Source organism: Oryza sativa, chromosome 8, assembly GCF_034140825.1.
Source record: "Oryza sativa Japonica Group chromosome 8, ASM3414082v1".
NCBI classification, from domain to species: domain Eukaryota; kingdom Viridiplantae; phylum Streptophyta; class Magnoliopsida; order Poales; family Poaceae; genus Oryza; species Oryza sativa.
Window position 1 is genome coordinate 20,243,564 of NC_089042.1, and position 27,460 is coordinate 20,271,023.

The 27,460-nt window shown below is 41.3% G+C and overlaps 1 protein-coding gene across 2 annotated transcripts; it reads left to right on the top strand.

Moving 5' to 3' along the window:
- Positions 1-22,966: 22,966 nt before the first annotated feature.
- On the top strand, positions 22,967-27,070 carry LOC4345589 (nucleobase-ascorbate transporter 6). 2 transcript variants are annotated; one of them, XM_026020040.2, is made up of 15 exons: positions 22,967-23,148; positions 23,464-23,585; positions 23,874-23,971; positions 24,156-24,332; positions 24,426-24,526; positions 24,685-24,760; positions 24,849-24,908; positions 24,998-25,182; positions 25,274-25,370; positions 25,453-25,539; positions 25,625-25,683; positions 25,793-25,884; positions 26,072-26,149; positions 26,253-26,413; positions 26,516-27,070. In XM_026020040.2, the coding sequence occupies exons 2-15, from the start codon at positions 23,474-23,476 to the stop codon at positions 26,732-26,734; spliced, it is 1,602 nt and encodes a 533-aa protein (XP_025875825.2). In that variant the 5' UTR covers positions 22,967-23,148; positions 23,464-23,473; the 3' UTR covers positions 26,735-27,070. The 2 variants fall into 2 exon arrangements, with proteins under 2 accessions (XP_025875825.2, XP_015648266.1); XM_015792780.3 differs by having other exon boundaries at positions 23,130-23,585.
- The last annotated feature ends 390 nt before the right edge of the window (positions 27,071-27,460 follow it).

Genomic DNA, 27,460 nt, shown 5'->3' on the forward strand with positions numbered 1-27,460 from the left:
CTCGTCTATACATCCAGTCGAGTCCATACATCCAGTCCATACATCCATCGAACCATGCATCAAGTCCATCCATCTATCCATCCATCCATTGAACCATGCACTCACCTCCTCCTACCTCTAGTGCGAGGACGAGGCACGTCGGGGGTGTACCTCCAGTCCCGCGAAGGAGCCCGCCGGCGTCGTGGTCGAGACGGGCCGGGCTGTGAGATATCCGGCTGTGACGACTCTGGTGCGTCCTCTAGCTGCGAGGGACCGAGCTCATCCGCCTCCTCTTCTCTGTCCTCATCCCCTTCTTCCTCCTCATCTCCTTCCTCCGCCTCTTTGTCTTGCTCGCCCTCCTCGTCACCCACCTCCCCTTCTTCATCCCCCTCTTGGTGGGCATGAGCATGTTCGACCACATCAGTCGACCTGTAGCCGAGCCTTGCTGCCAACTTCCGACATCGCTGCCGTAGTCTCTGCATAAAAAATAATCCATGTTAAGTTATCGCTTTTGGAAGAAAACACCGTAGTTTCATCTCTTTCCAAGGTTCGTCTTTGCTGCTCCTCCAACATGTCCTTAACTTTTGTGGGCCACTTCTTTCCACACAGGATATCTACAGTTGCCTCTTTGTGTCTATCGACAAACCAACTATTGCACTTCGAAAATGTGTATGCCACAATAGCTGTAACCGGCAGTTTCCGAATGCCTCTCAATACATTATTGAAACTCTCGGCCATATTACTAGTCATGATGCTATGACGACGCCCGTTGGTATCAAATGCTCTTGCCCATTTGACCTTAAGTGGCATATGGTCTTCTAGCCACTTCTTTGGCCTCTCTCCGACCACACCCATGAGGCGTTTTATCTCATCTAGGAACAATGCTTTCTCATTTATTTGACATATGCGCTCAAGATCTTTCATCTGATCAGTCGTAGCTCCAGCTGTGTAGAAGTTAGCACAGAAGTGCCTCATGCACCACCTGTGGTGAATGGTTAGGTGATGAGGCATGATGTGGATGATGGAGTTCAAAATGCCAGGGTGTCTATCAGAAATTATACACACTTCTCTATTAGGACCGATCAACTTGTTTCTCAACATGTTGATGAACCACTCCCAGTTGGATGTATTCTCCTTCTCTACCAGAGCAAACGCCAAGGGAACAAGATGTAACCCGGCGTCGACCCCTATTGCCGTGAGCAATGTACCTTGGTATTTACCGGTTAAGAAAGTGCCATCAATTGCTAGCACCGGCCTCAAGTGCTTGAATGCTTCTATGGACTGGCCAAATATCCAATATGCACGTCCAAATACTCGCCTCTGTACTCTATCCACCATCCTGGACTTCTCGGGATGAGCTTCAACACGGAAATGCATGGTAGGGTTCTTTGCTTTGATGGCACGCATCAGTGTAGGCAAGCGAACATACGCCTCGTCCCAATCTCCCCAAATGACCTTCATAGCAACTTGCTTAGCACGCCATGCTTTGCCATACGTAGGCCGATAGTGCCATATTTGCTCAACTGCCTCGACAATCGCTGCTGGAGATAAAGTTGGTTCAGCTCGCACAAATGCCTGTAACCTGTTTCCAATAAACCTTGAAGTAAGTTGCAAATGCTTGCCGGTTACTTCCGCACTACAGCATGTGTGGTCTTCGCCCACCCTAGTCACCCGCCACCTATCTCCTCCACTCTTCCTTGCATTAATCTGCCATTTGCAATGGCGATCGAGACAAGCCACAGTATACTTTACTGACGCGTTAGATTCCTTCACATGATACGGCCGGTGGACACGGATAGAATAACTCTGTAGCCATATTTTCAGATCATCCATCGATCGAAACTCCAACCCCTTCCTTGGTTCATCACACATTGGTTCGAAGGCACCGTCATATTGTGGATCCCCATCAGCAATTGCTAGCCCAGATCTGGTAAGATCCTCGAATTGTGTTATTTCCGGGTTTCTACCCATCAGTTTCGCAAACACAGTCCTTTCATGCTCTGACATCTTACGCACTGGACGATCATCATCGGAGTCGGAAGCGGACTCATCCAATTCATCCTCTGTATCATACTCCAACCAGCCTGGGTTCAATCCACTGCGTATCATAGCCTCCTCACACTCCTCTCGGGTATAGAATTTCAGCCTAGCCAACTCCCTTAGGCCCATACTTACATTCTTAGCATTCGCTTCTTCCTCAGGCAACTCCACATCATCTCCTACCTCCCGACCATCCTCAACATCTCCTTCCTCTCTTACCGGCACATTCTCCTCCACATTAACTTCCTCCCTTAACGGCACATTGTCCTCTGCATGTACTTCTTCCCTTAACGGCACATTCTCCTCTGCATGTACTTCCTCCCTTACCGGGTCATTCTCTTCCCTGACCTCCACATCCGCCATATCATTTACTCCCTCGCCCCCCTCCACGTCTTCCTCAATCAATTCTTCCTTCCTACTACACCTCTCCGACAGTTCGTGACAGCTAATGGGTGATTCTATGAGTGGACTTTCATTAAGGTCTATAAGTTCTTTCTTCCCTATCCTACCATCTTTCTTCCATGCAAACACCTCAAGAGATTTGAAATGTGACCCCAATACTATATCTATATATGTTTGCCATTCGATCTCTCCATTCAAGTCTAACATAAATTTATGTGACATGACACCGCCGCCCACATCGTATCTCCCTTGCATACCAACCGACTCATCATTCCAATCCAATTCATGCTTGATGCGAGACATTAACTCCTCAAAGGTAGGTTTCGCAAAAAACACTAATTGTCTAACTGTCATTCCCTCAAATTGGCTTCCATGTGTACTTTCATCTACCACACAACCACCATAATGAAGCCGGACCAATCTATCCATCTACAATTTTTAACCCATGCATAAACATTAATTACTTGAAAATAATATGTAATTACCATTGCAATACCAATACTTCAAAAGCTAACAACATGTCTAATTTTTCCAATAAATAAGTACATTACTCAAATACTACACATTATTGATAAAAAAAAACTCTACTCCTACAAATTACCTACCCTTCACCACACATCAACCCCTTTCAAACCCTCTCAATCACCACAAATCCATCCCACATCCTAGGCCATCACCACACATCCATCTCCCATCAAACCCTAGTGCATCACCAAACATCCATCCCAAATATATTTTGTCAAATGTATCAATAACAACCAAATGGATAAAGATATGCCACCTCCACACTTCATCCCCACCCATATTATCCATCTAATAATCCATCCTTAGCCAACTATTATCAAACCACGTCTACAACCAAAACAATGCAAAATATCCAATAAAACTTTAGGGAACTTAGGGTTTATAGAGGGGTTTACCTTCTCTTCCGATCCCAAACTCAATGCCGCACAAATCACCTTCGATTAGAGAGGTTTTTGGGGGAGATTGGGCGAGGAGAACGCGGTGGCGACCGAACCCTAGGCGGGCGGCTGGGGAAAAAACGGAGGAAGAACTGGCTGGGGCGGCCTCGGCCGGGCTCTAAGTAGCCAAGGTCAGTGCCAACTTACTTGGCGCTGAGGTTGGGCACCTCAGCGCCGAAGCGGTTGGCGCTGAGGTAGCTGCCACGTCAGCTAGGGGATCGGCCCGGCCGCCACGGTGGCACAATGTCAGCGCCAGTCCCATTGGCGCTGACACGGCCAACCTCAGCGCCAATGCGCTTGGCGCTGAGCCGACGGCCTAGTTTTGGTTGAAGTTTTTGGCAGGGGTTAGTTTCGAATTAAGTTTTTGAAAAGGTTCAATTTGTCAAAAAAACGGGTAAAACGTTGTCTGTTCTATACACTACAACAACATCCACAGGTCTTGAAGTGGTGCACGCATATCAGCGCCTCGAGGGGCAGGTCAACCCATGGGAGACCACCACCTAAGGATGGGTTGCTTCCCAACCGACCGTGGGTGGCGATTCGCTCCCCGGCATCGTTCAAGCCGGCACAGTCCTTGGCTATCAGATTGCAGCAGCAACAAGGGAGCATCAGACAGCGGACGCTTCCAGGGGATCCTTGCCGCTGGCCCTGGCAACGGCGCCATTGTCAACGAAGGGGAGCGATGCTGACGAACTGGGCTACATCTTGTTGCGGCGACGATGCTGATGTCAGAGGCAGCGCCGCTAGTTTTGGAGACGACAGTTGGTGCAGTGAATGGGCAATTCGGCGGCACCGCATTCACGGCGTGTGCGAGAAAGGAATTCAGAGGCTCCACTTTTTTCGCATAGCTGGCTGGATGGGTCTCACGTGCTAGCCCAACAATCTTTTTCTTGTTGCTGCACAACGTGGCTCTACATGGATCAGCAGGCCAGATTGGCTTTTCGGCTTTGCATTGTGATGAGACTAATCCTCTCTCGTAGTGCTTCCGGATGGGGTCCATCAGCAGTTGTTGACATCAAGTTAGCATGGCGATCTACAATTATCTTAGATTTATTAGTTTGCAATAATTTAGCAAGCCGAGATGTAAAAGGCTTGAGTCATGTTAGGCTTTGTTTAGGGAGTTGTCTCAGCCAGCAAAGATCGTGTTGCAGCTCAAGGACGAGCTGCTCAAAAGGAGGATATAATGTCATGGGCATTGGGCCGGAAGGCAGAGGCCCATAAGCAATCCAGATCAATTAAGTTAAAGATAAGATTATTAGTTAGTTAGAGATAAGATAAGATTAAGTCTTTACTTAGGGGTCAAGTTGGTACCATCTATATAAGGATGGGATTGTGTTTATTATGAATTAAGGAATGAATATCAATTAGTCTAATCTCTCCCTTCCAACAATGTTCTTCTCCCTAGCCTAAATCTACATCCCTTCCCCCCGGAGCCGACGCCGCCCAGCTATTTTCTTGGCGGTGTTTATCCCGTCATGGCCTCAGGTCATGACAACTTTCCAAGGTAGGCTTCTTTCTTCTTGATCTCCATCAACAGTTCTTCACATGGCGACTGAAATATTCAAGCCTTGCCAATGTGGTCTCAACCGCCCATCCGTGGAGGCCCTGATTAGGTATGTCCGATTGGTTTCTTTTGCAGCTCACCGTGCAGTCCGTGCTTTTATTACTCTTTTTACTGGTGGTGTAGATCTAGCCGCTATCTTTTTAAGAGCTGCATTTGCATCAATTTTTCCCAAGATCATCAACAGAAAACTCATGTGGTGTGGCTGAATTTTTGCAATATTTGCCAACGCCTGAACCTCCTTATGCATGAAGCCCCGTTAAGGATTTTGTGAAGACTTGATCTTTTGCGGCTTATACCTGGTTCCAATCTCTACCAACATCAAGCTCCAAATTTTCGTTGTCGATGTTGAAAGACAAAGACACGAGGAATCGATTGCTTTTCCATATTATATTCTGTCCTTTTCTGCAAAATGTTGAACAAAAGTGTATTCTGCCCATTCTTAGGGGGGCTTGTTTGCAAAACTGGGTGCATGAAACTCAGTGAAGTGTGCTCTAAGCATTGAAGTCACTCATGTATTATGTTCTTGTTAACAACGAAATATTGCATCAGATTCGGATTAGAAGAAGAAAGATTGAGGTGGATTTGGTGTGGAATCGAGTTGATCTCCAAGTTAGGCTACGCATCGGCTAAGTATCGTATCGGCTGAAGACCGGACAAAATCTTGACTTGGTTGATATAGCAAGCAGACGATACGGTACAACTTGGGCTTGGTTTGGGCCTAGATTTAGATAACCGTCATTTCCAATAATAGATAGAGCCCAATTAAGGCAATTGTATCTATTTATTAGATTAGTTTAAGTCGTTTGTGACTAATTTTGATAAGAGACCACTGTATATGGTCTTGTTTATATTTTATCTTTAGAAAAGTTTGAGTCATATCCATAATGGACTAAGTTTGTACTCAGGGTATAAATATAGACCTCAGAGCTCTATAGTACGGAAGACAATCCAATACAACTTCGATGCATCGCCACCCTTTTTATTCTTATTTTCGGCGAGTTCTCTCGACAAGAGGTAACCCGTCTCGATGTCTTGTGCTATCAGCGCTATTATGTCGTTTTAGATGTTTAGTCCTTTTATCATGACCATCTGTTATCATATGTCTTAGTTAATATAGTCTTAGTATCTCAATTTAGCCTTATTGGTTGGTTTTCGCTTTAGGATTCCTACCGGTATCGGCTAAATTGCCTTACTAGATTAGATTAGCTAAGGTATTTACCATCTTGAAAAATGGTTAATTCCTAGATTGTTTAGACTTTAGGTTTCTTTACTTACTTTGACATGCATCATCTCTAGTCTTATCTAGAAACCTAAAAACTAACCTGGAATTAATCAAAATTAGATATAGCATCAGAGTTTCAGCCAATATTATCTAATATACATGCTTCTTTATTGGTTTTATGTATATTTGCCACTTATATAGACAGATCATCCCATAAAATCATATCAAGTTAGATCAGTATCGGTTGGGCTATTTGAATTACTAGCTGATCATGATTTGATATGTCCAAATAGATTGATTTGGTTATATAAGTTTGCACTAAAGTATTAGCTAGTACTTTATCATTATTTATATATTCTTCTCTACATATTGTTCCATTGGCTATTTTAAAAATATTGTCTTAAACTTCTTTATCAAACCTAGTAGGCATTATTATAGCCGATTAGGCATGTTTAGGGTCTTTTGTTCATTGATCTATCCAGTCAATAGCCGATTTGGTCTAACTACATGGATTGAGACCGATACGTTATCGGCCAATCGGCTATCGGCCGACTAACTCTGCTTTTGTCTTTCTTGCTGATTGCAGGATCAAATCAGCTGGCATGCTCCTGACATAATCGAGGCTAGTCTTGGACCTGCACTGGAGTTAAGCAGATCTCCTAGGCCACCATGTTTCGCATTAATAGTTCTATGTTTCTATATAAATAAATACATTAGTCTTAAAAAAATGCACCATAATTAACTTATTGTTTACTCTCTGTATCCTATTAAATACTGATATGGTTAAATTTACTCCGAAACTAATCTAGCTACTTCCTCCGTTTCATAATGTAAGTCTTTCTAGTATTGCCCACATTCATATATATGTTAATGAATCTAGACATATATATGTGTCTAGATTCATTAGCATCTATATAAATATGGGCAATGCTAGAAAGTCTTACATTATAAAACGGAGGGAGTATATCTTTTATGTTTTCCATAATACAATATTTGTAACAACAAAATCATAATCGTAAAAAATCATATATACTAAACCATTAATACGCGGTCCCACCTCTCATACAAACATAACATTTTGGAGTCTGTGCTGTACTTGGCTATAAATCTGTAGCGCGTTTTTCTTCTCTTTCTTCTCTTAGAGCAAATTTAATAGTATAGCCAGCTCCAAATCGTTTATAGTTAATTTAATGCCTAATTCATACAATAGTTACTCCATCCATTTACTTTTGATAGTCATATTTTCAAATCTGAAAAATTTATTTTTGATAGGCATATTTCAATCTAACAACCTATCCTCTTAATGTCTTTCCCGGATTTAACGCGTGACTCTTCATTCTTCCACACAAGATTGGCTACATGGGCATCGAGAAATGTAAATATTAATGAATCGCTTGTTTACGAGGAATAACTAGTAGCATGTTTAAATGGATGATAAATAGAATTACTTATCCTTGGTCTGTGTACTAAGATGAAATATGACTATCAAAAGTAGATACAGGGAGTATCTATAAACATATACTACACTATTAATAGATAGTCATACTTGTCATATATACACTATGTCTTAGAGTCCGTTCTATAGTTGGCTATAAATCTGTAGTCCGCTGCTCTTTTCTCTCCTCTTTTATCTTCTTGATATGTGTTTATAGCTGGATTTGGTCTACTATTGTATTTGCTCTTATCTCATCCACATGTGTTTATAGTTGACTTGTAGTCACTATTTACTACGTCTATCCAAAAATAAGAACAGCCGTGGAAATCCGTGTCCAACGTTTGACCGTCCGTCTTATTTGAAAAAATTATGAAAAAAACAAAAAAAAAGTAACACATAAAGTATTATTCATATTTTATCATCTAATGACAACAAAATACTAATCATAATTTTTTTTTCAAATAATATAAACGATTAAATGTTGGAGATGAGCCGTATAAAGCTATAATTATTTAAGGTCGGAGGGAGTAGTATAGCTAACTATTGGCTCCAAGTCATTTATAGTTAATTTAATAGTTAATTCATACAGTAGTTGCCTATTTTTTTGGTCCCACCTGTCAACACATATGCATTTTGTAGTCTGTGCTGCAGCCCACTGTATTTCTCTCTCCTTTTTTATAGCTGATTATTTTACCTGCTCTTTTAAATGTGGATGAGTACTGCTCCTACAGTACGTGCCTGAAACAGGTAAACCCTCGGTAGGCCGTTGGATTCCTGAGCCGGGCGCAGCGAGACTTGATGAGACCCTGGCCCAACTGGAACGCCGGCCGAGAGGGAAGGGAACGCCATCCCAATTTCCCAACCCCTTAATTTTTTTTCTCTCCTCCCAATCTCTCTACCTCAAAAGCCGTGCCCGCATCGTAAAGTTTTTAACGTCGGCATCTTTCCCAGCGCAGGCAGAGCTCTGCACTGCTCCTCCGTGGACGTACACCGCCACACGTGCTAATATATTCCGAATGAATGATTACATTGGTGTCGAAATAGTAAAGAAATGTTACTCTGGCATTGTAAAGAAATGTTTGTGTTGACAGTGTGATCGTGTACTAGTCATGTCCTAGGTTATGCCTATGTCACTTTAGAGCAAGTTTAATCGTATAGCCAATTACTATCTCCAAATCATCTATAGCTAATGTAATAGCTAATTTATATAATAGTTGCTTACTATACTATTAATATCTAGTCTCACCTGTCATATAAACATTACGTCTTAAAGTCCGTGCTGCAGCTGGCTACAGATCTGTAGCCCGCTGCTCTTCTCTCACTTCCTTTATCTTTTTAAAATATATTTATAGTTGGTTTATAGCTTGCTATTGTGCTTGCTCTTAGTTTGAGAAAATCTCATATGTATTTCTGAAATTTTATTTAATCTCATCTATGCGTTTGAGTTTTAGTTATTCTTCTACGTATGTCAAACTTAAATTTAGATCACTTTCATATCTTTTTCGTTAGTTAATCGCAGGTTGACTGTTAAATTCCTATAGAAAAAACCATTTTATCATGAGAATTGAAGAAACATATATGTTTATAGATTATTGGAGGGCAGAAATCCGTTGTTTAAGACTATTATAATTATTATGAGTTTGTTATAGTTAGATATTATTTATAATAAAATTTATTTGTAATATGATATAAAACATAATATTTATTTATTACAAATATTATTTATTTATTGGTTATTAAAAACTGTTTAGGTAGCATATAAATAGATTTATCTTATACATCAAATATGTTGTACTACAATCAACAAAAATATGCTACCTATCCCATTTTTAATAATTAATAAATAAATATTAGTATTTTAATTTATATCCAAAACTAAATTTTGCCGTAAATATATCTCGCATAATAAACTTATAAATATAAAAATCTCATTAAAAATTATACTAAAATAATATACTCCATGATTTTATATTTTGTGCAAAAAAAAATTCTTCAATTTAAGAGAGGCCTTAGGTTATGCATTTACCTCTCTGTCAAAAAAAATAATCTTAAATATGAATCTGTAGATACACTGTGTCTAAATTTATCCTTATAATCAGAAGTTTTTTTACGAAGGGAGTATGCATGAGAAATAGACAAAACAGACAGACAACGTGAGGTGGCGAGAGGGCAACACAAACCACCAATGGATCCAACTACATAAGGGATTATGTTCTAAAATACTCTCGAATTAGTGAAGCCTTTAAGCCTGGCGACTAATAGTATTCTGAGGTGTCCATAGTGGAAACACCAGCGAGAGAGCCTGAGCGGCCGCCTACTCTGCGTGGGAGCTGGCTCCGCCGCTGTAAAATGTAATGTCTAGATATCTGACTACCTATGGAATGTTTAGTTCAATAAACAAACCATCACACTCAACCCTATAGAGCTCCTTAGATTTTTGTCTCATTGATGCCACAATTAACTTTCCACACTTTTCAACCACATTATCCCACATGTGAAAAAAAAAACATATCTCTCATAATCTATTGGAAAAAGTATGACCCCCCGAACTATCGCGGTCGTCCGAATTACCCCCATGAACCTGAAAATCGGACATTCTTCATCCCCAACTATACAAACCGGACAATTATCCCCCTCGACCCAATCCGCGGTGGTTTTAGTCTACGTGGCGTACGCGTGGCAGTCCAGTCAGCATTCTATTTATAAAAAATTTGTGGGACTCACTTGTCATACTCTCATCCACTCTTCCTCTCCCTCACTCACTCTTCTTCTCTCTCTTCTCTCTCTCACAGGCGGCAGGCCGCAGGCGAGGGAAAGAGCATCGCGCGGCGGCGGCGGGGGGGATGAGGGTGGCGCGGACGAGGATGGCGATGGCGGGGACAAGGGGGAGGAGCTCGAGATCTCCTCGAAGAAGGCGCTGGAGACGGCGGCTCGTTCTCGATTGGGGACGACGCCAGCATAGGAGTCGGAGTGCGAGCACGGCGGCGAGGAGGATGCAAGCGGAGGAGGCGGCGGCGAGGAGATGAGTGCGGTGGCGAAGGAGGCGAGCGCTGCCTCGCAGCGCGGGCGGGGGACGACGGCACGCGGGGGCGGTCGGTGGGCGGCTTTGCGAGACGAGGAGGCCGACGACGCGTTCGAGTTCATCGGTGGCCGTAGCGACGACGTTGTTCCCCTCCACTCTGCCCTCTCTCTCTGCCCTGAGCTCACCGGTGGCCGTGCCGATGACGCTGTTCCCCTCCACTCCATCCTCTCTCTGAAGCATCTAGGCCCCCAGTGTTAATTTTGGTAATTAATGGCAAGCACTAATTGTGGACTACCATTGTGTTTGAGCTATTTGTTTGAGTTAGGTTCACTTATTTGTGTGCACATGGATGATCATTGATGGATTAAAATTGACGGCGCAAAGCAAAAGGAAGAGAAGACGGTAAACTAGTGTTTACATTTTAAATTGATTGAGGCGTTAGGCAATCAAAATTGTGCTAGTTTATTTATATCTTTGCCGTACTATTAAGAGGGGTAATGACCTAGCAAAGAGATGATTTTAATTGCCACATTAGGTCATTATGCATTTAGACTTGTGCTCGCATTTAGACTCCCCATATTTCAATTTATGTTTTCACTGTGTGGCCTGACCGAACCGGTCTGACCGCGGCCTTAGAGCCGGTCTGACCGGCCAGGGCAACCAGTCTGACCGCAGGGTCATAGCCGGCCTGACCGCAGCCTCAAGGCCGGTCTGACCGGCGGGTGCGGGCCGGTCTGACCGGCCGGCCATATGGCCGGGATGGTGTCGTCTTGGTGTGTCGATCCCGAGCCGCCGGAGCCGTATTCGGTCAGACCGAGCTGATGGCGGTCTGACCGAGCCGAGGCCGGTCTGACCGGCCACCCCATGTCGGTCTGACCGACTTAGGCAGTGGGGCCCAATGACAGCCCTACAACGGCTACAAAACTAGCCGTTGTAGAGTAGGACGGTCTGACCGGCCACATACCTCCGGTCAGACCGGCAAAGCACAGAGTTGGGGGATTTCGCCCCTAACGGTTAGTTTTGGTTGGTGGGAGTATAAATACTCCCCCTCCAGCAGCAAGGGGACTCTCTTGGCACCCATTTCAATTGCATACACCCCTTGCACCTCTCTCACACCCACTTTAGCTTTGTGTTCATCCATCTAGTGTGTTAGAGGGTTGATTAGCCAAGAGTCAAGTGCATTGCTTCCATTTGTAGAGCTAGTGTGGCACTTGATTGATCATCTCCATGCCAGGTCATTGCTTGTTACTCTTGGAGGTTGCCGCCTCCTAGATGGCTTGTGGAGGAGTTGCCCGGTGATCTCTCCGAGAAGATTGTGGAGGAGGCCCGGCGCCGGTTTGTGAGTGGTTTGGAGTTCACCACATTCGGAGTGAAGGAAGAACTACCCCGAGTGATCGAGGCTTGGGTAGTCCTCTCTGTGGGCCGGCTCCTGCCTTGCCCACCCCTTGACGAAGGGGGCGTGCGGTGGCTTCGTGGTTGAGCGGTGGAGTTGGGCTCGCCTCAATGGGGAGTAGGAAACTGGCGAGTTTCCGAACCTCAGTGAAAAATCTCTTGTCTCCTTGTCTCATTTGATTGTCGCATTTACATTTGTGCAATTTACATTTCTAGAGACATACTTGAGATCATATCACCCTAGGAGTGCTAAACATTGACATAGGAGTGTGATTTACTTTCCTAGAGATATAATTGAGCTACTATCACCCTAGGTTTGCAAAACATAACTTAGTTGCTTAGTTAGAGTTGACCCTCACCAAGCCTAGCAACTTAGGTTAGTTTTGATTAGGTGTCATTTAGTTTTAAATCGCCTATTCACCCTCCTCTAGTCGACATCTTGATCCTACACTCTCTCCCTCTGCCCTAAGCTCGCCGGCGCCGCATCCATATGCTTCCACCTCCGCGCCTGCCGCTGCTGCGTCGCCACCCCCCGCCGACCTGCATGAGGGGGGCAGGGAGGCCGGCGAGCTCGCGCTGCCCTGAGCCCACGCGCCGCCCCAGAAGCTGCCGTCGTCGGCCGCACCATCCTTCGACTGCCCTGCGCCACCCAGTGACTCTGTGAGAGAGAGAGAGTGAAGAGAGGGAAGAGGGGAAGGCGGCCGATGCCATGCGAGAGATAGAGAGAGAAGAGAGAGAGGGAGGGAAGAAGAGAAGAGTATGGCAAGCGGGTCCCACAATTTTTATTAAAAAAACACTGACTGGATTGCCACATGTGCACCACGTTGGACAAAACCGCTCTGAATTGGTTTGAGGGGGGGTAATTCGTCCGGTTTGCATAGTTGGAGGTAAAGAATGTTTGGTTCTGTGGTTCAGGGGGTAATTCGGACGACCGCGATAGTTCGGGGTGGGGGTAATTCGTACTTTTCCTAATCTATTTGTTAGTTTATTGGCCACGGCCAAAATTTAAATTTTAAAAGTTAGACTGAGTTCAGACATGAGTGTGAATCTATTTCTCCCTCATTTATCGTGAGGACGCTTTTTAAACTACTAAACGATGTGTTTTTACAAATGCATTTTATATTTAATACTCAATTAATTAATATAAACTAATAATTCATCTCGTTTTGCATGCAGCTAAAATTTGTGGTGAAAGAGCAGTTTCGAGCACACCCTTTAGTGTTTGTCATCGTTGTCTTTTATTAATTCTTTTAAGGAAATGTAGTCTATTTTTTATATTAACTTTTAGACTATTGATAATAGTTATGCTCGTAGAAACACGCTATAACACATTTAAAATTAATCCATAAAAATCCAATTTATTAAGGGGCTTAAAATCATCCGAAACATATGAATTCGGACATTGATGTCCGCATTCACAATTCAAGAAGTTTAATCCTTTAATATTCACGTGTAAATGGTACCAGTAGTACTTACTATCTTTATGTCCAAAATATAATAAATTTTAGTTATAAATCTGGATAAGCAACTAGAAATGTTTATATTTTTGGACGGAGGGAGCATTAACAAGGGATATTTTTAGTTTTTTTCCTTAATAAAGTTTTCTCAGAGGAAGTACATACCAACATTACATAAAAGTTTTTTTTTCTAGGTTACAAAATATAATAATAAATGATAGGCAACGGATGCAGCTGACGGCAAAAACACTCGTCCTGTCTCCTCCACTGTGCTCTGATTCCATTGATGGTGTGTAGGCGTGCTACTGTGCTTGCACACGATGACACAAGCAGGCGGCAGAGGCACGAGGAGAGATACTCGGAGTAGTAGTAGAACGGCTGCATTCATGTTCATGGTGTAGGAGTAGTACTATCAATCCTCATGTTGACCGCCCGTACACTTCAGTTTTATTCCTTGGTCTTGGTCTGTGTTAAAGCCAAGATGCTTTCACCAAATCCACTGGCAAAATTGTCCTTATAGACACGACACTGTTTAGTTGCATGTCATGTTTTGTCATGCTAAACTCTTGGCCATATCATAAAGTCCATAACCTCATTCTTTTGCAAAACCTTGTCCCAAGGCCTGGTTTAGTTCCCAAACTTTTCTTTAAGGGCATGTTCACTTTAATGCCAAAAAAAACTTACTAAATTTTGGCATTGCCGAAATTTTGATAACTATGCCAAAATTTTGGCAGGATTTCTTATATAGTTATCAAAATTTGGCAGCAAACTAAATGTAGCTATTTTTTTACAACTTTACTAAAATTTGGTAAGGTTGAAAATGGCATCAAAGTGAACAGGCCCTAAACTTCCAACTTTTTTATCACATCAAAACTTTCCTACACACAAACTTCTAACTTTTCCATCACATCGTTCCAATTTCAATCAAACTTCCAATTTTGGCGTAAACTAAACACACCCTAAGTATGGTTAGAAAAAAAGTAGGGAAAAATGGGAAAAATAGGTAGTGCGAACCTAAAAACTACCGTTGGATAAAAATTAGATGACTGAGAATTATCTATGTTGTCCTATGTAAAACTTTTACTCCTAAATTTAACCATCATTAAAAGTTTCACTCATAGTGACGTGGACATATATAAGACGCTTATTTTGTTTATCTAACGGTAGTTTACATGTTTACACTACATATTTTTCTATGAATAGTGTGGGTATCATCCAAACAAGATAGCACACTTTTTTAAAAAAATACTACTCCATTATTTTTTATATTGTAAGGTGTTTTGACTTTTTCAAAATTAAAAGTTTGACAAAGTTTATAATAAAAAACATTTATAATACCGAATTAGTATATTAAATACAATATCGAATATATTTGATACGATAGTATGTTCATTTTGTCTTCAAAATGTTAATATCTTTTTCTATAAGCTTATTCAGATCTAAAAGAAGTTTGAAGTTCTATAATATTAAATGGAGATAATAATTCATAGGGAAACTATTCATCAAACTTTGACCTCTAGTTTTTCTATAGAAAATTACAAAAAAACTTAAAGATGGTAAACACAGTCTGACCATTTAACAATAATTAGTGGTCAAGGTAATACTAATGCTTACTCCATAAGTAGTATTGTTGCTGAGTCAAGTTTTTACAATCTTAAATCACTAATATATATATGTATATATATATATATATATATAAAGATACTAAGATTTGATATAGCATTAACAAATACTTCTTTGTTTGTTATACTTTCAATAATTTGTACAAATATATGATAAGAAAACGAAGTGATAAAATTCAAATAGACATTATTATAGTAGGATTGCATGCTAAAGCCAAGATTTGAGGCAGGATTACTTGGCTACTAGTGATGTGCTGCTTATGCTAACTAAGATTCGGCATGTTTTCAACTGGTTCAGTCCTCCTCGTGGTCATGGTTGTAATATACTCCCTCTGAGTGGATGTACTTCGACTGGTATATTAATCCAGCAAGATTCTGCATGTTTTCCTTTACAGTGTGTGTAGGGTATACTCATCAGTGGGGCACTCTATCCTGTCTCGAGAGAATAAATTCCATGTTCCCCACCACCCTATACATATATTATGCTGTTATCTCTATTTTCAAATAATACGAGTAGCGTTCATCTTCAAATTTTGATTTACCCTCTTTACAATATTGAATTTAATTTTGACATGTTATCAAACTAATTTGCATCATGAATAGAATCATGCAACTTTTGTTCATCATAATCTAATAGTATACACTCTCTTGTCATAAATATCAGATGCTAAGAATAATATTATGCCAAACTATTTAAAACGTTTGCCATCTCTTTTGTGTCAGAATAAGTCTATAAAATATAATAAGTTTACTTCCAAGACAAATTTATAGCCATGCAAGAATGGTAGATATGGGAATAAAAAACATATTTGCTAGGAATGTATATATAAAATAGAGAATTATAAAAATGCATGGGAAATAAAATACAAGGACAATCACTTGAATGACCGTGAAGAAAAAATGCAGGAATCAAATAAATAAGAGAGATATATCCTCAGAAGGATTTTTTTTAGTAAACACAAAACTATAGGTATTTTAATCAAATTATCATAAAAGTATAGATTTAACATGATATAATACAAGAATACATATTTATTACTAAATTTATCATAGAACTATAGGTTTAAGGCTAAGTATTACAAAACTATATATTTACTAATGAAATTATCCTAAAACTATATGTTTAATATCAATCAGAAAACTTGGACATACATCACTCAAATATAGCATTAGTGCTAAGAATTTAAACCCCAAAATCTGTAGTTTTGTGATATTTAGCCTTAAACCTGTAGTTTTGTGATAATTTTATTGTTAAATCTGTAGTTTTGTGAGGGATATCACCTTAAATATATAGTTTTATGATAATTTAGTCAAATTATATGTAGTTTGGACTCTTTTTTTCCCAAAAGGTTAAAGCTCTTACTAATTTTATTCCAAAATTTACATCGAGATATTCCATAGGAATTTTTCTATAGGACTTGGAAAGCTCTAATTTTTTGTTTCAAAAGGATAACGATTTAAATCCTACAAAATTCTTCCACAAAATCCTAAATAAAAGGGGGTCACACTAACCATTATTTTGTTTTTACACTAAGGCTTCGTTCAAATGTGCAGTTTGGCTCAGCTTACTTAGTGGCATATGAATTGAGGCATACCATTAAAATGTAATTAATTAAGTATTAATAATTATAAACTTTAAATGATTTATTTTATTTTCTAAAAGACTTTTATATAGGATTTTTTTTTAAAAAACGTACCATTTAGTATTTTGATAAGTGTGTCCACAATAAAGGAGGGAGTAGCTCCTCTAACAGCACAAACAAACACACCCAAATCCTCTTAGAAATTAATCGTGATTAACAGTTTCTAAAGTTTAAGAATATTTTTCATATATGTCCAATATACAATTTTTTTATGTAAATGTCCAATATACATTGATGATTAGGAGTAAAACTTACTGATGGTCAAATTCGGAACAACAGTAATCGACACTAATAAGTACTCCTTCCATAAAAATAATAACCTCCTTTTTATAAAGAAAAAAAGTACGAATTACCCTCCCCCAACTATTACGGTAATACGATTTACCCCCCCTAAACTATAATACCAGACATTTGACACCCCAAACACTTAAAACCGGCTAAATTTCCACCCTAACTCGATTCGAAGCGGTTTTCAGCTTACGTGGCACACACGTGGCGATACAGTCAGCAAAAACAAATATAAACGGGTGGGGCCTAGCTATCAACACCTTTTTTCCTCTCCTTCTCTCCCCCCTCTCTCTCGGTGAACAACTGAACACTGCGGGTGGCGGGCGGGCGAGGAGCCGACGCTGACGGGCGGCCGGCGGCGGGTGAGGAGCTGAGGCTGGAGGTGAGCGGGCACGGAGGCGGCGGCGGGCTGTCGTGAAGGTGGCTGCGGGTGAGGAGCGGACGCCGACGTGCGGCCGGCGGCGGGGATGGCTGCAGACGGCGGGCGGGCGAGGAGCCGACGCCGACGGGCGGCCGGCGGCGGGGATGGCTGTGGACGGCGGGATAGGAGCCGAGGCCGGAGGCGGCTACGGGCAGCGGGCGAGGAGCTGAGGCTGACGGCGGGCTGAGCAGGCTGCGCCGATCCTTCATCCCGCGAGCTGAGCAGGGGGACCCACATTTTTTAATAAATAAGGTACTGACTGGATTGCCACGCGTACGCCACGTAGGACAAAACCGCGCCGGATTGGGTCGAGGGGGTAATTCGTCCGGTATTGAAAGTTTAGGGTGAATAATATCTGGTTTTCGAGTTTAGGGGGTAATTCGGCCGACCATGATATTTTTCCTTTTATAAATCAGGACATAACCTATATTCATATTTGTGTATAAAAGTTGTTTTACTTTTTGTGCAGAGGGAGGAAAAGAGAACTGTTTTGACCACTAACGTCTACAAGGCGATCAGTACAAAGTTTCACCGCATCTATATACTCCCTCCATTTCTAAATATTTAACACCGTTGACTTTTTAGCACATGTTTGACCGTTCGTCTTATTCAAAAACTTTTGTGAAATATGTAAAACTATATTTATACATATAAGCATATTTAACAGTGAACCAAATGATAGGAAAAGAATTAATAATTACTTAAATTTTTAAATAAGACGAACGGTCAAACATATTTAAAAAAGTTAACGGTGTCAAATATTTAGAAACGGGGGAGTAGTTGTTTGAAGGTATCACTAATTTATCGTTAGGCATATTAATTTAAGTATGGTGGCTAATGCTATGACAGAAATGGTGTATTTTTCTCTTCCTCCCAAGATGGTCTGGATAGCTCAAAACTGTTGTGCGTGTGAATGTTTGTCTGATCAAACATGTACTATTGAACTGCTGGGATGGGAACATTTCAATGAAACAAACAAGGAAAAAAGAAGAGGTAGTACGAATGTAGAGTACGTGCGAAGTGGAGAATTGAAAAATATTTCCTCCGGTTTTCCATGGATAAGGTCATCCACAATATTGCATGAAAAATAACCTCAGGGAATAAAAAAGTATGTATTTTATTCAACCAGATTTTATTGGGAAAGAAGCAAAGAACATAATATTATTATGGGCATCCTTAAACTTAGGGCATTTACAATGTAGTACACAAGTATTTCATAGATAATATAATATTTCATTCAACCATCTAGTACCATTATGCAACTGGTCCATATAAAGAAAATACTCCATCCGTTTCAGTTATAAGACGTTTTGACTTTGGACAAAGTCAAACTGTTTCAAGTTTGACTAAGTTTATAGACAAATATAGTAATATTTATAATACTAAATTAGTTTCATCAAATCAATAATTGAATATATTTTCATAATAAATTTGTCTTGGGTTGAAAATGTTATTATTTTTTTCTATAAACTTGGTCAAACTTAAAGCAGTTTGACTTTGATCAAAGTCAAAACGTCTTATAACATTAAACGGAGGGAGTAACAAAAAAATATCCATATGCATAGTGACTACCCATATGGAATAAATAATATCATCTATCTCTACTTTTCTCTCTTCTCCTAATATCATCTTGTATCTATATATATTGTGTGAATTGCTATATTTAAAGTATGTGTATGTACGTCTTATCTATATGGGTCATTTTTACTATATACATTGGTGATGCCATAAGAAATAAATAATAGCTATGCAACATGCATGTTGCTCTTGGAGCAAGTTTAATAATATAGTTAATTGTTAACTCTAAAAATTGATAAATCATCTACAACCACTCTAATAGCCTATGTATACATTTTATATAAATATATATTATATCATTAATATTTTGTCCATCTCATACACACATGGAGCTCGTGCTGCAGCGATAAATCTGTAGCCCACTTTTCTTTTCTTCTCTCCTCCAGATGTGCTTTTAACTAACCTATAGCTTGCTACTGTACTTGCTCTTACAATCCTACTTGATAGAGTTTTTTTTTTCCTCAGTGAGTCCCAGTTTAAGATTGAGAAAATACCATATACTTCCTCCATTTCACAATGTAAGTCATTCTAGCATTTCCCACATTCGTATTGATGTTAATGAATCTAGATAGATACATTCTAGCATTTCCCACATTCGTATTGATGTTAATGAGTCTAGATATTTATCTAGACTCATTAACATCAATACGAATGTGGGAAATGCTAGAATGACTTACATTGTGAAACGGAGGGAGTACATTGTAGCATGTGTTATATACAAAAGAACTTTGGATTGTGGATCTCGTATTATTACTTTAGTGACCTTAAATATTGAGTTGAGAATACCCTAACATCATTGACTTACACACATTTGAGCATTTGTTTTATTCAAAAGTTTATGCAAATATGAAAAAAAAACATAAGATATATAGTCAAAAAGTATGCTAAAAGCATGTTAAATGTTAACAGCATCTTAGCTTATGCTTAAAATAAATTTAACGACATCATCTATTAAAATTCAAAGGAAGTATATAAATAATTATGGTAAAGTTGTTTAGATATTTGGGGAAAACTATCTTACGTGCTCATTCATATAAAATTTCCTCAAAACTCCCATAAAATTTCTCTCGTCCAAATTCATATTGCAGTCCTCGAAGAATATCGGTCTTTTTTTTTCTTCATATAGAATCCAACTTACCCAGGACTTTAGTAAAATCAAGTGCTACCGTGTTGACATCGACCTTTTTAAGTGTATACTATGGTTGAGATTAGCTAACACTCTTCCCGAATTACAAACAACGTGTTTTGTGAAAAATATAAATTTACTAAAAATCAAATAAATTATTTTTTTAAGTTTGTAGTATTTAAAGTTAATTAATCACACGCTGATCATCTGCCTCATGCCATGAACTAGCTAAGCCCAGCCTTAGGATTAGTTCGTTTCAGTTTTTTAGCTTGGCTAATCAGCCATACGTGAAATGAGATAATAATTAATTAGTGCATGTTTAATTAAATATTAACTACTATAAAATTAAAAATGAGAATCAAGTTTCTTTAAAAAAACATTTATAATGATTTTATTTCATGAAACAATGTTTAGCAGTTTGAGAAGTGTTAGTGGCTAAAATTAAAAAGCTCTAGATAACTCACCTAGTGTGTTAGAGTGTGTAATCGCAAATGTGTAAGATTATGCATATTTCATGTATTTTTTTTAAGGAAATTGAGCTTCTCGATCCGTTCAATTTCTCGCGCCTAAGCGTGAACAGCTAGCCATGAGGAGATGGCAACGGCAACGGTAAAGGCAAATGAGGAGTTGGCAACGGCAAACGCCAACGCGTACCACATGGCTACACGCAACGGTGCGTTTCGACTGCGAGGAGAGGAGAGGCCGTCCATTTTTGCCCATGGCTGCTCTGCTCACACAGGCTCACATGCGCTCCCAGCAGCATTCAACTCCACGCACCTCCCCTCCCCTTCTTCCATTTTAGCCGCAGCAAAAGCAGAGCAGCAGCAGCCAAAGCAGAAAAAGCTTTGCACCGCAGTGGCAAAAAGTTCCCTGCTCCTCTCTACCTACACTAGAGAGAGATAAAAGACTCTCTAGAGAGGAAAAACTTTGAAGATTTGGGGTTGTTTCCGTTAGGGCATTCTACAATGTGAGTCACTCCTAGAGTGTACTCACTAACTGAGAACACTCGTAGGAGAAACTCAGCTCACAATAAAGGATATCTCTGGATGGGCTCCTCAAAATCTGAAACAACTTAATAGAGACACTCCAACCCATAATGAATATTCCAGCCTACAAAACCACATATTTATTTTTACTACCCTATCCCTGATCTCTCTCTCCTGCCCCCTATTCTCTTTTTTTCGCTGCCGCACTCGCCTCTCCCTCTCGCCGCACACGGCTGCGAGGACGACGAGGAGGGCCGCCTCTCCCGTCGCCGGCGTCCACCGCCGCCCCTCTCTCTCCCTCTCTCCCATTGCCGCCTATCGCTGTCCTCTCCGGCATCCTCCACCTCGTGCCGTCGCCGGTCAGGGGCGCCAGATCCGGCACCGTAGTGGGCGGATCTGAGCTCCACGCGGCCAGATCGGGGAGGATACAGTGGCAGCGCCGGCGGTAGCGGGCACGGCGCCAGCGGTGGCGAGCAAGGTGTCGGCGAAGAAGGCCGGGCAAGGCGCACGGTGGCCGTCGTCGCCGTCGTCCCCGAGCGCGATGACCACCACCACGACGTCGTCCTTGTGCTCCTCGGCGGCGAGCACGGGCGCCTCAAGCCGTCTCCGCCCGTCGCCGTCGCCTCTCTCTTCTCTCTCTCTCTCTCTCGCTCTCGTTGTCACGCTGCCGGTGAGGGGCAACATGGGGAAGCAATGGGGGAGGAGGTGGGGACGGGGCATCGGGTCACCCCAATGCGTAGCCCCGATGGAGTAGCTCAGGAAAAGTGAGCTGAGGAGCCCGGAGCCACTCGTCCCCCGCGTGGGGGTCGCACCTCCCTCCCAGGGGACGACCCGACGACGGAAGTTGGATGCCATTTGCGAGGCTACTCTCCAGGGGCACGCATTGTTGATGGCCTTAGTGGCTAACTTTATCAAATCACAATTGTGATAAGTTGTGGCTTATCACAGAATTATGTTTATAGATCCTTATCCACATTACAAGCTTAGGCCTTGTTTAGATCCCTAGCAAAATTTTACACCCTGTCACATCAAATGTTTGAACACATGCATGTAATATTAAATATAGATGAAAAAAATAACTAATTACACAGATTGTGTGTAAATTGTGAGATGAATCTTTTAAGCCTAATTGCGCCATGATTTGACAATGTGGTGTTACAATAAATATTTGCTAATGACGGATTGATTAGGCTTAATAAAGTCGTCTCGCGGTTTACAGGTGGATTCTGTAATTTGTCTTGTTATTAAACTACGTTTAATACTTTAAATATGTGCACGTATATCCAATGTGACACGACGAAACTTCAACCACTAGATCTAAACACAACCTTGGTTAAAAACTTGAATCAATGACAAGGAAGTCCATGTGTCTAAAAAGTTTGACAAGAGACTATTGTGACAATGAACCAAATAGTTATTTAAAAAGTTGTGACATACTCCTAGCTAACCTTAAATATAATACTACTCCCTCCATTTCACAATATAAGATTTTCTAGCATTGCTTATATACATATAGATGTTAATGAATCTATATACATATAGATAGTTAATGAATCTAAATACATATATATATATATGAATATGACCAATGATAGAAAGTCTTACATTGTGAAACGGAGGAAGTACCTCCGTCCCAAAATGTTACAATATTTAGTTATGAATCTAGACATATTCATAGCTAAAAATGTTTATATTTTGGGACGGAGGGAGTATACCGAAGATATCAACCAAACAGACCCGAAGATATCAACCAAACAGACCCGAACTTCTTCCCATTGTGGAATTTGCAATCTTTTTTCCTCTCTCTGCCATCTCCTTTACGGTGGTGGGAAAAAGATAACAACTTGGGAAGAGGAGCGGAGGGCGCGTTTTTCGCGGAGGCGGTGGCGCAAAGGCGAAACTCCGATCCCATGGCCAGAGAAAAAAAGCATTGCTGGTAGCGAGAGAAAAGAAGGGAAACATAAAAGAGGGAGGAAAAGCTCAAAGCATTGTAGATTCCTTCGACCCAGGTAGTAGCTGCTAGCTGCGAGTGTGTTGCATTGCATTGCACTGCTGCTGCTTCACTCCACTGCGCACTGGGAGGAGTAGTAGTAGAAAGCAAGAAGCAGCAGCTGTAGCTGTCTCCCTTTCTTTTCATCCTCCTTTGTTCTTGCTCCTCTTTGCACGCAAAGAATCGGTAGCCGCCTTTGTTTGCTGCTCTCTGAAATCTCTCTGAGTTTTGTGCTTTCACTGCACTGTTCTGGTTCTTGGACTCCCTGTTCTTGGTTCCTGCATTTCTTTTCTTTTTTGCCTTTGTTTGTCCCATTTTTGTTGGGTTCTTGGAGGTGGTGGAGGATGGCCGGAGGAGGGGCGGCGCCGCCGCCGAAGCAGGAGGAGTTGCAGCCTCACCAGGTGAAGGACCAGCTGCCCAGCGTGTCCTACTGCATCACCAGCCCACCGCCATGGCGTACGTCTCTTAATTTCTTCTTCTCTGATTCTCTCTCTATATCACCAAGGCCATCTTTGCCTTTTGATTTTGATGGCGGAGCTGCTAATCATCCACTGTACTTTGTGGCATTTATGTTCTCTTAGCCGTATAGATTTGCAGCATTGATGATGTCGATGTCGATGTCGGCCTCCTAGGTTTGCTTGTGTTGGTTGGTTGTAGTTTGTGGTCACTTCACTCTGGTGGTTCTCACACCTGGTCCTGACGATGTTGATGGGTTTGAAACTTTGAATCTCTCTTTTCCTGCAGCTGAGGCCGTCATACTTGGATTCCAGCACTACATTGTGATGCTGGGCACATCAGTGATTATTCCCAGTGCTCTTGTTCCCCAGATGGGAGGTGGAAATGTGAGTCTCCCCAAGAATCACCTGAAAAGTATTCCAATATCTGAATCTTGGTTGATTTCACTTGTTGACATGTGCATTTGAAGAATGTCACAGAAGATCTAAACTGTTACTACTGTAATTTTGTGATGAGCTTGCATGTCAAAACTGATGAACTGTACCTGCATTTCGTTGCATTGCCACTCAGGAGGAGAAGGCTCGGGTGATTCAGACGCTGCTGTTCGTTGCCGGGATAAACACCCTCTGCCAATCGTTCTTCGGGACTCGTCTTCCAGCTGTGATGGGAGGATCGTACACCATTGTTGCGCCGACAATTTCCATCATATTGGCTGGCCGCTATAGCAATGAAGCAGATCCTCATGAGGTAGTATCCGCACTAGCTGTATCTAAGCATTAAGATTGTCACATCCTCTGTGTGATCTTGTAAAGTTGGTAAGATTTTGCTACTGCTGTGAAGAAATTCTTGCGGACAATGCGAGGAACACAAGGTGCTCTCATCATTGCATCGACAATCCAGATCATACTTGGTTTCAGTGGTCTCTGGCGCAATGTAGTTAGGTAGGTATCATTGTTGAACTTCTGAATGTACATTGTGCAATTGCATCATTTCAGTTTGCAGGCTTGCCAACTGCAGTGTTTCAGTTATCAGGTTTGGCGACTCGTTGCACAATGTATTGTTTTAGTTTGTGGCTTGACCATTGCCCACTCTTTCACAGACTTCTTAGTCCATTGTCTGCTGTTCCTTTGATCTCACTTGCTGGATTTGGCCTCTATGAGCTTGGTTTTCCAGGGGTAAGAGTTAGCTTGGAGATTCTTTTTTTTTTCTTTGGCTGTTCCCTACCTCATAAGACTGATTTTAGTGCCACAACTGTATGTGCAGGTTGCAAAGTGCGTGGAAATTGGGCTCCCAGAAATCATTCTACTGCTTGTATTTTCTCAGGTGATTGCAGCAGTCATAATGCATATTCACACAAGTATAGCTGTGGTTGCTGAAAGTCATGAGCTAACTGCATTTGCCCCCTTGTGCAGTATTTACCCCATGTCATACATGTGGCAAAGCCCGTGTTCGACCGGTTTGCTGTGATTTTCACCATTGCTATTGTGTGGCTGTATGCATACATTCTAACTGCTAGTGGCGCATACAAGAATGCCCGGCCGAAGACACAAGTGCACTGTCGTGTTGATCGCTCTGGAATTATCAGTGGAGCTCCATGGTAAGCAATTCATGAGTGTTTCATCATTTCTCTTCCTGGGCCCTTTATTGATAGTACTCATCATAGAAGCACTGAAAAAAAAATCTTGTAGGATAAGAGTTCCTTTCCCTTTTCAATGGGGGGCTCCAACATTTGATGCTGGTGAATCTTTTGCCATGATGATGGCCTCATTTGTTGCTCTTGTAGAGGTTTGTCTGCACAGCTTTACCTGAAAGTGAAACATAGATTGCTGGTTATAAGTTTTAACCCGCTGCTACTACTATCTTTCAGTCAACTGGGACCTTCATTGCTGTGTCAAGATATGCAAGTGCGACTATGATACCTCCATCAGTGCTTGGTCGTGGAATTGGTTGGCAGGTAAACATGTTGATTATTTTCCCCCAGAAGCATCATCTTAGTCAATCGCTAGGTTTTACTGATCACTGCTGAGTATCATTTGCAGGGTATTGGTACTTTAATAGGTGCATTTTTCGGGACAGCCAATGGAACTGCTGTATCAGTGTAAGTGTAATGTTACCATCTAATTAAATTAGTGGCCTGGATTACTTGGGAACTGGTTTTCTTCCCATTTGTCTCTTAAGTAGGTCATAATCCATATTGATCTTTGCAGGGAAAATGCCGGTTTGCTAGCTTTGACACATGTTGGCAGCCGGAGAGTAGTGCAAATATCTGCTGGCTTCATGATCTTCTTTTCTATCCTTGGTAATGTGCAGTGCTTTTTCTAACTTTAGTACTCCATATCAGCTTTCAGAAGAAAAATCTAGTAGGCTCGTAGTTGTCGTGTGCAGGGATAGAGAGAATCAGAGTACATATAAGTTTTAATAAGGATAGACAGAATCAGAGTACCATATGATTTCCTAGGCTAATAATGTTTGTTATGCTAAACCAGGGAAATTCGGAGCAATCTTTGCGTCAATTCCCTTACCAATATTCGCTGCACTGTATTGCATCTTCTTTGCATATATTGGTAAGTGGTCCAGATATTCAGCACCCTTTACCAGGCTTTTGATTATTTCTGTGCTTTTATTTGCACATTGCAGTTTCCAAATTGTCAATGCCTCTATTTGCAGGTGCCTGTGGTCTGAGCTTCCTTCAGTTCTGCAATCTCAACAGCTTCAGGACCAAGTTCATTGTGGGGTTCTCGTTCTTCATGGGCTTATCGGTTCCTCAGTACTTCAACGAGTATACATCGGTTGCCGGTTATGGTCCAGTGCACACCGGCGCTCGATGGGTATGTAAAGAAAACCTCCAACCTTCTTGTACTTCTATATATCTTTTTTTTTCCAGCTAAATCCTTTACAGGTTACTGATGTTCATCATTTTGGCATGGCAGTTCAATGACATGATAAATGTACCCTTCGCGTCAAAGCCGTTCGTCGCAGGGCTCATTGCGTACTTCCTAGACAACACTATCCAGAGGCGCGACAATGGGGTGAGGAGAGACAGGGGATACCACTGGTGGGACAAGTTCAGGAGCTTCAAGACGGACACCCGGAGCGAGGAGTTCTACTCTCTGCCGTTCAACTTGAACAAGTTCTTCCCTTCCGTGTGATCCGCCTTAGCTCGGGTTCGGACCGCAGCAGAATTGGGGGGGAGCTTCAGCTTCTACTTGTATGGGGGCATGTTTTTTCGATGTTGGTTCGATGGTTTTGTAAATCTTAGGATGGGTGAATTTTGGCTGGTTGGGGGACTAATCTGTCATGCCACATATTATTGCATTTTGGTTCAGTACAGAGGTCAGGGAGGGGCTGCTGCTTCTGGTTGATCTGTTGTTCTTGAATCTTGAGAGCTTTCTGCTAGGAGTTCCCCTTGTGGTAAGGTAGATTCAGGATTCTGTACTTCTGTTTTGCCCAAGGAGAATCACAGTGCTTAGTAGCATCATTCCTCATTCGTCAGCACGCCATTTTTTTTAAAAAAACTTTTTGTGCATCTTCTCATGGTGATTACTGCATCTCATAGTGATCACTGCATTACCATTGTTCCTAAATACTCCCTCCATCTCAAAATGTTTGACGCCGTTGATTTTTTTAAAAATATTTGACCATTCGTCTTATTCAAAAATTTAAGTAATTATTAATTATTTTCCTATCATTTGATTTATTATTAAATATACTTTTATGTATACATATAGTTTTACATATTTCACAAAAGTTTTTGAACAAGATGAACGGTCAAACATATTTAAAAAAGTCAACGGCGTCAAACATTTAGAGAACGAGGGAGTACAAACCCTTTCAATTCACATCAAAATTTATGCGGTATGCCTTCCAAGAATCAC

What these genes read in the sequence shown, in the direction of transcription:
- LOC4345589 (XM_026020040.2), top strand. Translation starts at nt 23,474, where the DNA reads ATGGCCGGAGGAGGGGCGGCGCCGCCGCCGAAGCAGGAGGAGTTGCAG. An exon ending in ATGAAGCAGATCCTCATGAG is followed by an intron (nt 24,333 to 24,425) that starts GTAGTATCCGCA and finishes ACTGCTGTGAAG; the next exon opens with AAATTCTTGCGGACAATGCG. An exon ending in CATTTGTTGCTCTTGTAGAG is followed by an intron (nt 25,371 to 25,452) that starts GTTTGTCTGCAC and finishes ACTATCTTTCAG; the next exon opens with TCAACTGGGACCTTCATTGC.